Genomic DNA, 11172 nt, shown 5'->3' on the forward strand with positions numbered 1-11172 from the left:
TGCAGAACCAAAGTTCTGTCAGAGCTGACTTGTGACAGAGGAACAGGCAGTGCTTCTGTATTTAGTAGTAAGTGAACAATGGAGATCCCAAAGGCAGTTTCACAGTTGTGAGAGCTGTCTCCCACAGATGCATAGAAAGGCCTCTGTGTTATGAATTAATTTTAAAAACCTCAGAGGTGTGCTGTGCCTCTGCTATGTGGCAGTGCAAATACAACTGCATCGAAGAGCAGTGCTAGAGCACGATTTCCCTCCACTTGAGTGCACATGTGTCTGATGACAAATCTTAATAAATAAAAGAAAGTGTAGAAGATAGAAGTGCCTCTTCTCTAGTGTATGCTGGACTGTAAAAATGCCAATTTGGAATCTAGTCATTAAAATTTCTAAATCTCTAAATGCTTTCCTGTTGGCGTAAGCTGAATTAAAGTAGGCCAGTGAATTGACCTGTATTTTCCAGTTCTCTTTGGACTTGCTAATGATGATTAGTGATGATTTTGGTGATTAATGGAAAACTTTGAGAATAGGTATCTGTATCAATGGAAGAAAGTTTGTTTACTTTAAGATTTCCTCTAGGATTTTTGAGTTTCTTCAGTATTCTAACAAATCATTGACTTTGAACAATTTTTTACTGGTATTAGTTTCTATCTAGTAAAGTAAAGTTTTATTAAAGTAAAAGTAAAGAAGAGTTTTATTAAAGATGCTTATTTGAATGGAAATAAATTAGTGTTCTGTTTATAAACTCATAATTTTAGTGCAAAAAAATTTTTCAGAGGGATCCATAATATATTACACTTCTAATTCAACATTTCATGTTTTCAAAACAAATGGAATCCCATACTGGTAATATAACATGTTTCCTGCATACTTAAGTTACTCAGGAAGATCTGGGTGTCACTTCCCATTTTACTTTGGGAAATTGCTCAATACATGAAGCCTTAAAAATGCAATTTTGGTAATGAAGCCATGATAGCTTTAAGTGTGACTGTGCTTAAATCATCCTTGGAGTTCTTTTCCTAGCCTAACATGGGCATCTAAAAGGGTGCCCCCGTTTTCCCTTCCCCCTTCTTTAAAACCCATTGTAAGTAATGCATACTGCATGTGGAAGATCATTTCCAGCAGTTCATAGCTAAGGTTTGACTGCAGAAGCACAGTCTCAGCATGGTTCTGACATGGTTTGTGGGAGCTGTGCTGTCAGGACATCAGGACACAGCTTGCCTGCTATGTATAGCCAGTTAGGGCAATTAAATGGCTATCAGTCACTTGGTGGAAAGTGAATGAATATTGTGCTTCAGGCACTTTGCAACACTTGAAGCTATATTTAGCTCTCTTCTCCAGAAATTTAGGTTGGATGTCCAGGGGGAATAATCTGGGTTTACGAGCAAAGACATTTCTTTATGCAGTGGTAAAAATACATAGTATTTTCATACCCCAGGGTGTTAAAAGTTAGTCTTACTACTAAAGTGGGTTAACTTTTTCTTCTTTCCCATTACTTTTTCTGGAATAAACCCTTTGTTTAGGTTTTTCTTTATTGAGCACACTCTGTGGTATAGTCACATGCTGAAATCTTCATATAAACATACCATGCCTTCTTGAAAAGTGAGTTCCTCACTATTCTTGCCTTGATGAGGGAGGAGAGTAAAGGAGACTTGCACCCTTCCTCAGCCACTGGACTTGCTCCATATGCACAGTGCCTGTGTAGCACTGACTTTGGCTTCTAAGAGTGCACTCACTCTCTCTCAGTCGTTTGGGTGGTACAGCCTTTCCTCTTGGATAACGGTACCTGCAGGGCAATTGCCTAAATACTGGTGGGAGGCTGAAACATGCAAACTTGCAAAGAGGTCTAAATAATCTTTTTCTTTTCAGAGGTATTCAGAGCTCCCATATTTCGTCACAGAACAGATAAGAATGGCTTTAGCTTGGGCTTCAGCAAAAACCTAAGGCAGGTGTTTGGTGATGAGAAGAAATACTGGTTGCTGCCTGTGTTTTCAAGGTATACTGTTCCTAATGCTTCATTTGTTTAAACTGTTGAATAATCAGGATCCAGAGAGTTTTGGGGGATGGTTCATTTTTTGAAATAAGATGTAATAATACTTTAATAAAAAAAGTTCTTCAAAGTTGAGAGTTTTTTGTATGTATGACACTAATTCTGGATTTTTCAGTTTAGGGGATGGTTGCTCCTTTCCAACTTGCCTTGTTAGTCAGGATCCTGAGCAAGCTTCCACACCTGGTGGACTTAATTCATCATCCAAAAAGTAATCTGCTTTTTGTTACTCATTTCAAATAGTTGATTTTATTTTTCCTGTGCACACATAAACAAAATGATGTATAATATACTTAAAAGTGGTAGGGAAATGAAGAGTATCCTTTTAATAAATCCAAGTCTGATTTTAAACAGTTAAGCTGTAAATCAGGTAATCCTCAGATTTATATATAAATTTATGGAAATGAGATGGGGTGGGTTTTTCTCCCGATGTGCTTTGTCTCAGTTCAGTGGCATCCCAGGAACTGAATTTTCCACACCTGCCTAACAATCAGTATCAGCAGCGTTCTGTTCTGCATACGTCGGAGATGGTTAGTCAGTCTGCCTGCGATACAAATGCATTACCTTGCATGGCTTTTGGGGGACCCCTGCTTCTTCTTGTCTGGTGAAACCTGCTTCATATAAGGGAATCCCTAATGGCACCTGTACCAGAGCACAGGAAGCTGAAGTGTTCTTTCTGCTGATAATAGAACATATTTTATTAATTCTTATCCTTAATGGACATGACATCTTCAAAATGTGGAAAGTATGCATATGCTCCTTTAAATAAAGTCATACTGCATCTTTTTCGAAACATTTATGTAATGAAAACTGTGATAAGTATAGTAGACTTGAATGTGTGGCTAAGAAATGATAATGGAATCATACTGACAATCTTTTGTTCATAAAAGACATACGATATTTCAGCTAGCTGCTTACTGATGTTTTATCTTACCCCAGCATTCCGTAGCTTACATTAGGAAAGAGATTCTGGAGATGTTCACTGTGTATCATGTCAAGAGTGCATTTGGAGCTGAAGTACATCTATTAATACACAATAGCTGTCAAATTAAAAATCCCTATGCTAGGGAGTTGCTTTTTAGATTGTGCTTGCATTTGTGACAACTACAGTGTAATGTATGGGATGATAAAAAAGTAGTGATTCATCAGACAAGAGGCAAGGTGAGGTAAGGAAATTACTGCGTATGACAAACTGTTTGTAATGTGTGGTAAGATGATGAAAAATTACTGCAGTTCAGTAATGTTCTTTTTATTGGCACTACAGTGAGAACCATCTGTTTCCTGCAAAGCCGTTGCGTGATTCCCAGAGCCACCTACTTACGGATACACCATCTTGGTCAGAAACTACTGCAAAGGCTGAAAAGGGCAAAGTTGGTAAGGAGTTGACTTATGCTGCAATGATTTATGTTGTATAAACTAGTTTTGGAGGATATAGTGTAACAATGACCGTGGTCACGTGGTTGGTATTCATGAACCAAAATTCATGAAGCTTATTTTAAATACATGCTTGTAGGAAGTTCCATGTATCAAGCTGCTGTGCCTTTCCCAAACCTGACCAAGGGATACTGAGAACACTGAAACCAGTAGGTGCTAATTATTTTTTTAAGCTAGGCTTGATAGCACTTTTGACAACAAATTGCTTATAAAAGAAGTAACACCTATTTGCAGCTAGTGAAAAGCTGTGTAATAGACACAGGACAGGAATAGACTTGGTAATAGTGTAGTGACATTAAAATGATTGTTAATTCAAGGTTGTATTATTTGCTGAAATTGACATGAGACCTTTTCCTGTGGGAATACTATTTTTTGTCTTTTAAGGTATGAGCAATCCTGCATTAACCATGGAAAATGAAACCTAATTTCCCTTAAAAGAAACATCTGAATATGTAAGGAAAGGTATGGTAATATTCTCGGTACTTAATATTTTATTCACTGATTCCTTACCATTGAAGAATGCACAAAAGAAAACTACTAAAACACTTCCTGTTTTTGTTCCTTCAGTTAATTTTTTTACCACGTGTTGTAGCAAGCACATGAATTCATAGTTTTAAACTAAACCTCCTATTTCTTGATGTGTCATGTTTGTAAATTAGTTTGATCTTTATACTCATTTAGGTAGTAGTCCAATATATTATTATTATTATTATTGTTATTTTATTATTCCCTTTCTTTTGAAAGATACTGAGATTGTGAGTATTCAAGCTGTTCAGCCGATATTTGTAGTGCTAAGTTTGAAAATTAGGCTGGTTCTTAATACTGAATGCAAAGGTCGTAGCTTTGTCTGCTAAAACAGATGAAAGTCTATCAAATGATGAAGCAAAAAGGATTTAGTCTAATATATAAGCTATCAGTGTCTTGCTCTGAGTTGGGTACTGAACTGCATCCTGTTTAATAGTAAAAACGTGCTGCCTGCTCAAGGCAAAAGGTGCCCATATGACTTCCTGAGCATTTAATCACCTGTTGTCAAAAACAGCTGAGATTTTCTTGATCTCTTGCATTAATATCTTGCAACACAGATTTCTCAAAAAGTTGTTTGAGAAGCAGCTAGTAAATTCTGTTAGGTACATAGCAGGAGTTGACCTTTACCCTGGGTTGTGGAGAATGAACACAATCATCATATTTACTCTAGTACTTGAATATTGCTAACTCCACCGAAGCTTACAGAATTAAACTATTTCATATTCAAAACTGTATAAAAATTTTGACTCCAACCCTAAGAATATCTGCATACCAAGTAATTGGTATGGAGGAGTTGTTCCAGCAAGGTCATTTTTTCTCTGGTGTTGGAAGCACCTTTTCAGTCATCCCAAAAAAGTGTCTCAAGTGGATGTCCTTCATTTATGTGTGATACAACTCTTGGACATGCTGTCGTAGCTGTGAGGTTGCTCATGGTCCCTCATGGAGGAAGTGAAAGGCATGGAAAGTCATCGGGAAACTGCAGTGATTGTTACTAGACCCATTAGGAATGGTACTGCACTGTCAAGGCAGATTGTAGAACTAGCAGGTGTGCAGATACCAACAGATGGGCCCATAGCTTGTACCAAAAAGTTCCCAAAAGTTCAGTTTGGTTCACAAAAGAAATTTAAAAACCTCTTGGCCCTTATATTCTGGTTTTGTGTTCAGTGATGAAGACACAGTTCCAGATATAGGTACATCTGCAAACTTGATGGTATGAAGTGTAAGAGGTGTTGAAAATGTGGGTGTCAGATGAACAGAGTTAAGAGATGAGCGAAGGCAACTCAGACAGTGTCTTCAATTCTCACTGCTCTGTGTATGTTATTTTAATAGAATATAAACCCCTCATTTCTAACCCTTTGTTCAAAATGTAAAATGCTGCATTTCTGCCTTGTTTAATCCATCAGTTCTTTCAACAAAACAACAGCTTCTGGAAAAGACTAAATTACTTACCTTCAGTTAGTTTAATATCTTACATGTCATCACTAATCAAGCATAAAACATTGGAGACAGACTTTAAAGCAACAGATTTTTGGATTGTTACAGAAATATCATTAATTGCAACTTACTAACACTTTATTTACTTAAGCAATAGTTTTTAAATTTTAATCTTTCTTTGAAGAGTGTGTACATTGTATTGGAACTCTGTCATTCAGATTGCTCTGATTACCAGACATGGTCTGTGACTGTTTTAAAGATGTTAAAAGTGGGTGGGTTTTCCCAGCTGTTTAGCTTGATAAACATCTTGTGGTCTTTTTAAGTTGATTTTTTTCTTTTAGTCCAGTCTGAGAAAGATTTGTGTTTGCAGTGTGATTACTTCACTCCCTGGGGGTTGGGGGCTTTGTTTGGTGTTGTTTTTTCTTTTTGTAAGCCTCCATTTTGAAACATGGCTTTTTAAAGAGAGATTACTTTTAGAGGCGGTTATGTTCCAAAAAGTAAGAGCCACAGGAAGGGGCTCCTGGAAGTTGGTTTTGCCTCAGATGGAGTCATGCACTTTCAGAAGGGTAGTAAGGACTGGTAATTCTTTGGCATGAGCATAAGCACCAGATTGGTTGTACCCTTAGATCTGAGATATTTCTTTGTGGCAGTTAAAACTTTCTGGAGAATTAACAAAAAAGATAGATTACTGTCTACATATATGTGACATACTGGAATGGGGGCTGGAATAAGAGCCCTTATACAAAAACTTCTTTTAGCTACTTTGCATTTAACTTCATTTCTTTATTGACAATATTTGAGTTATATTTATTCCTAGGGATTGAATAGAATACTTTTAATAGAGCTGCTGAAGTCGCCACAACAAAACCATGTAATTTCATCTTAGATATGAAAAATACAGCCTGCAGTCCCTGCCAATGTGTTAGAATTCGAATTTCTGTCCCAATGAAAGATCTGTTCAATATCCTGTATCCTATAATCCTTCATATTTCAGCAGAGGACAAATTACTGAAAGTGCCAGATGTGGTTTACACTAATGAAATAGAGAATTATTTTTTAATTATGTTGGTACCTGGAAGTATTTTAAAAATAGCTCATGTCATTTTATAAACTGGTGGCCTGCTTGCTGTGTAGTCAGTACTTATCACTGTCATCCTGAAGTAGATTAATAACATAACTGTGAACAGTCTTACTGGGTTCCTCTTCAGGGTGGAAGTTTTATTCTGCTGTTGGTCACCTTCCCCTTCAAGTTGATGAGATGTGTTACAATAACATAGTTTTTAAGTATTCTTTGATTATAATACTGTGTTTTGTGATTAATGTTCTGTTCCAGTTTAAGAACAAGCTGTTGTTGGAAGGAAGATGCATTCTTCCAAATATCAGCCCTGTTGGCCAGCTGCTCCTGTCTGCTCCTCTATGGATGTGCTCAGAAAACAAACTGACAGATGATTAGCTGTCTCCATGTCACTGCTTGAAACACGAAACTAAACATACTACTTCTGAACCATATAAAGGATGTTTCAACTTAAAATTACTGGGTTTGAATGGTGAAGGATGACTGAGTACTAGAAAGTAGAAAAAAAGAAGAGTCTGTGTTTACAATTGTAAAAATTCAATGGCTGGTTTTACTTTGATATTCAGCACAAGAAAAATGTGATCTCCTTACTATAAGTTCATGTTCTTGGCTTGGTTTTGAAAATTCACCTTTTAATTGAAGTTATTGCAAGTAGTTGACTTTAAAATCAAATTTTTGCACTACTGGCTTTATGGATTGGGAGAACAGCCAGTGTTGATTAGGAATAGTTTAGTGGCTTGGTGGACTGTATTTTCTTTTGAGCCCTTGATAAGCAATTTTTGAAGATAAGAAGACCTAAGTGAAGTGTCTGACTGTTTTTGGACCATTTTTTGGAAAACATTTTTGTAAGAGCTCTGTTTTCCCTCAGATATGTACTTCCAATAGTTTGAAAAGTTGCTGAGAGGGAAAAAAATCCTTTGGTTAATTGAATGCTACAGTGGGTCACTGCTCAGTGATGCGATAAAAAGCCTGTGTTCAGATGGGAAATACGTAAACTAAATGTATGGGGATTTTGATGGGAGCTGCACAGAATAGTCCTATGAAATGGGAATTTTATTGTCCCATTTGGAGCTCTTAACCCCTTTGGGAAGCAAATGTTGGCCCTGAACTTTGATCTAAAAGGCTTTTTACCAACTGTGTTAGTTACTGAGGGCCACTTACTAATTTCTTATTAATTGATATTTGTCTCAGATTTCTTTTTTCACTTTTTCTTCAAGACACTGCCTTTCTTATTGCATAACTTAGTGAATACCATATACAGTCAAGGAGACTTACTGTTATAGTTTGTGATATTTGCATTTACAGGACAATGGACTTTTGATTGCAATACCAAAAAGCCAAGCTGCTGTACATAGGAAATCCCATTCAATTAAGTTAGGACCTGGCAGCTTTCTTAGGATTAGAGTTTACTTACCAGAATAAAAGAGGCATTTTTGGCTCTTAAAGTCAAGGAAGTTCCAGCAACACAAATCTAATTGTCTTGTGCCTTTTGTATACACTACATTTATGGTATCAGTGTTTACATTTAAGTGCAAATTTCTATTCTGAAAACAACTTTAGGAGGAATTTAGTTATGCTTTCTAGGGGGCTAGATAAAAATAGTAGTCAAAAAAAAAAGTGAAAACCTCTCAGACTATGCTGAATTCAGTTGAAAAAGTGCTTCTGTTGTCAAACCTGAGTTATTTAGTAGTTTGGTTTACAGTGTAAAGATGCCAGTCATTTGTTCAGGAAACTGGCAGCAGGACTAAATGATATAATTCTGAAAGCTGAAGATGCTATAATTAACTTTTCTGCCAGCAGGTAACTTTAAAATTTGTCCTTCTTGGGTGTGCAACTTTAGTTCTTGCTGGTGTAGCAAAATGTGGCTTTGTTTTTTCCTCTAGTAAGGGAAAATGTATTTATTTTTTTTAAATCTCAAAATTTTACCAGCCTGAAAACATCTGTTTATTGCCAGAAGTGCCAGAGTGTGGATCCCTTGATGTAGGACACCTTTTTTAAACTAGCATGAAGGTAGCATACAGTTTACATGATGCCTGCAGAGATCTAGTTACCAAAAGATTTTTTGCAGCTCTTTATTCAGTGTTGTTCTGTCAGCTTACCTCATATTCGTGTTTGTTTAAAGGCGAACTTGTCAAGGGATAAGGGGGAGAGGGAAAATATATTTTTTAACACTTCAGGTTCTCTATCTGTAGAGTCTTGTTTTTTATGCAGTTAGTCACAGGGTGGTGCATTTGTCATGGAGCATGCATTTAAAAATACTGAGTAGAAAGTTGAAATTCAGCTTCAGTGTATCTTGCTCCATATTTTTATGTAAAGACAAAAGATTTCTTCCCCAGCAAAACACGTCATGGAAATGGATCTCTCTAATACAGATGTCAGCCTCTCTGTGTCCAGGGCTCTGAGATCTCTCAGTAAGGCTGGGGATTAGTGTAGAGAAATGACAGAGATAAGGGATCAAGAAATGCCTGACTTCTCCGTGTCTCAGAAGTCACACTTGGAAAGCACAATAGCCCTAAATAATCTACAGCTTTGCTGCAGCCAGAGGCTGTCCCCCTCACAGAAAACTGATGGAGGCATGGGAAACAGACACTGATGAAGGGAGGAGAAAGGGAAAGAAAGGATGGTAGCTCAGAGGTAAACATTGAGCAGGTCTGAGCCGGAGAGCTGTAACTACATCTGCTCCCTGGATGGGTATGAGCTGTGTTCTCCATGAAGAGCACTGTCAAGCAGGCTTTGAGGGTTCCTGGCAGTTCTCACTGTGTAGAGTATGGACAAAAGTGAGCTAATCATGCTCCAAAGTATAATTTCTGATGGTATGACTATATTCTTGGCTTTAAACTCTCTAATACTTTCTATAACAAAGTGAAAATTCTCTTTTTGACATACTGACCATTGTCAGTGTTACAATGCATGCAGGAGAATTTGTGAAGAAGTCAGGGTAGCAAGGATGCAATGTTGTTTGTCTGCTTACACTGATTCTCCTGTCCTTTATATTCTTGCTAGGCACTTTACTACAGCCTTTTGTGTAATTTCTGTATTTTTTTTAACGAGTGCTTTTTACCTACTGTACAGTTACTAATCTACTTTTTTGCTAAAAAGAAAATACTTTCCCTGATATTTGTCTAGAGGTATGACTGCTTTTCAAGCTTTAGTGGAAACTGGACGAGTTCTGCAGACTCCTCAGAAGGGCCTGAGTCCCAAATGACAACAGAGTTAAATTTATTTTGTATATATGTAAACATTCATATTAACCATAGCTCCCTACATGTGCAACAAGTTTCTTTTATTTGTTGGTTAGAACAAACCCAAAACATCACCAGAAATAGTACACACACACTCTGTGTCAGTTGATATACCAGTGATGGAGTGCTCAGTCTTCACAGAGAACTATTTTTGTTAAGAAAATGGAACACAATCTTGGTGAGCAGTTAAGATGTTAAGACACAGCTGCTGTTAGGCACTTTAATTCTTTAACTGGAGAGAAAAAACCACTGTCCAGTTTAGGTTACAGACTGAAAGTTCTTTAGTAGACTATGACTGGGCAGGTAATGAATGAAACAGAATCACAGAGTGAGTGGCTAAGTTTGGAAGGGACTACCACTGGGGTTATCTGGTCCCTGCTCGAACAGGGTCATCCTAGAGCACATTGCACAGTATTAAATGGTTATTGAGTATCTCTTGTGAGGGACACTCCAGAAAGGAAACAAGTTTGTTTTAGTGCATGGAATGCTGTAGCTGGTTTTCATCATTATTTGGACTGAGAGTTCTTCCCCTGATTCAGTTGACTGGTGTGTGGAGGGGTGGGGGGAAATATATTTCTACATAAATTTAGTGTATAACTTTGCCAGTTGTTAATGTATTGCTCACATAAATAAATGCTTCATGTTCAGCATGTCATGTACGTGGTAGTCATTGACACACTACCATCAGTTTTACTGGTGGTGTACCTGAAGAGCAGAACATCTCTACTAGGGCTTCATTAACACCATAGTTGCTGTAAATGTCCCCCCTCATCCCTTCAGCAGAGTCTTGGACTTTTATAGGTGTATTTCCCTTCTCCAGGGTGCACCTCACAACACACTGACACTGAAAGAGGTTGAGAAGGAACCAATTCTTTTATCATCATTCATGGGCAAAACATTCCATGCTTTTATGCTGGCAGAGCAGACAGAGCTGCACTCCTTTGAGTACTGTTGATGGTCAAAAAGGTGGAATTTTGTCCCCCAAAAAAGGGGTGGGTGGGCAGTGTGTCTTAAACCCCCTATACTTTATAGAAGTGAGAAGGTGCCAGAAAGGTAGTTACTAACCAGTATTGTCACCCACAGCAGCTTTGCTTCATGGGGGCTCTCCACTCCCTGCCGTGCCAGATTCTCCAGAGCTGCCTGACTTTCCCCTTCCTAAGAGTCTTTCGGAAAGTGCTGGATCCACCTCCAGTGCAGAGAGGAGCGAGACTGTCTGCTCAGGGACTTCTAAAACTGCCAAAGTTACATAAAGATGAAAGCAGCTTTTACCTGTTCCAGTTCAGACATAACCTGCACTATATGGTCCAAGCTCATCCTGTTTTTAAAACCCTTCCATAAATATTGGTATTGAACCATACACAAACATCCTCATCCAAAACAAGATTAAAAAAAGAATGTGCTGCTAGGCAGTGGGGGTGGTGGGA

At 37.8% G+C, this 11172-nt stretch overlaps 1 protein-coding gene across 2 annotated transcripts in view; it reads left to right on the top strand.

The window, feature by feature from the left end:
* The window catches only part of ZDHHC2 (zinc finger DHHC-type containing 2), a 25373-nt gene extending 14970 nt beyond the window's left edge, over nucleotides 1-10403 (top strand). The window contains exons 8-12 of one of the 2 annotated variants that reach the window (XM_008641437.2): nucleotides 1861-1987; nucleotides 2157-2249; nucleotides 3303-3412; nucleotides 3857-3934; nucleotides 6765-10403. In XM_008641437.2, coding sequence (XP_008639659.2) covers nucleotides 1861-1987; nucleotides 2157-2249; nucleotides 3303-3412; nucleotides 3857-3897 — 371 coding nt within the window. In that variant the 3' untranslated portion in view covers nucleotides 3898-3934; nucleotides 6765-10403. The remainder of the gene's footprint in view (nucleotides 1-1860; nucleotides 1988-2156; nucleotides 2250-3302; nucleotides 3413-3856; nucleotides 3935-6764) is intronic. The other variant, XM_017744504.1, reaches the window with a different exon arrangement.
* The last annotated feature ends 769 nt before the right edge of the window (nucleotides 10404-11172 follow it).

Source organism: Corvus brachyrhynchos, unplaced genomic scaffold (genome assembly GCF_000691975.1).
Source record: "Corvus brachyrhynchos isolate BGI_N302 unplaced genomic scaffold, ASM69197v1 scaffold17, whole genome shotgun sequence".
NCBI classification, from domain to species: Eukaryota; Metazoa; Chordata; class Aves; order Passeriformes; family Corvidae; genus Corvus; species Corvus brachyrhynchos.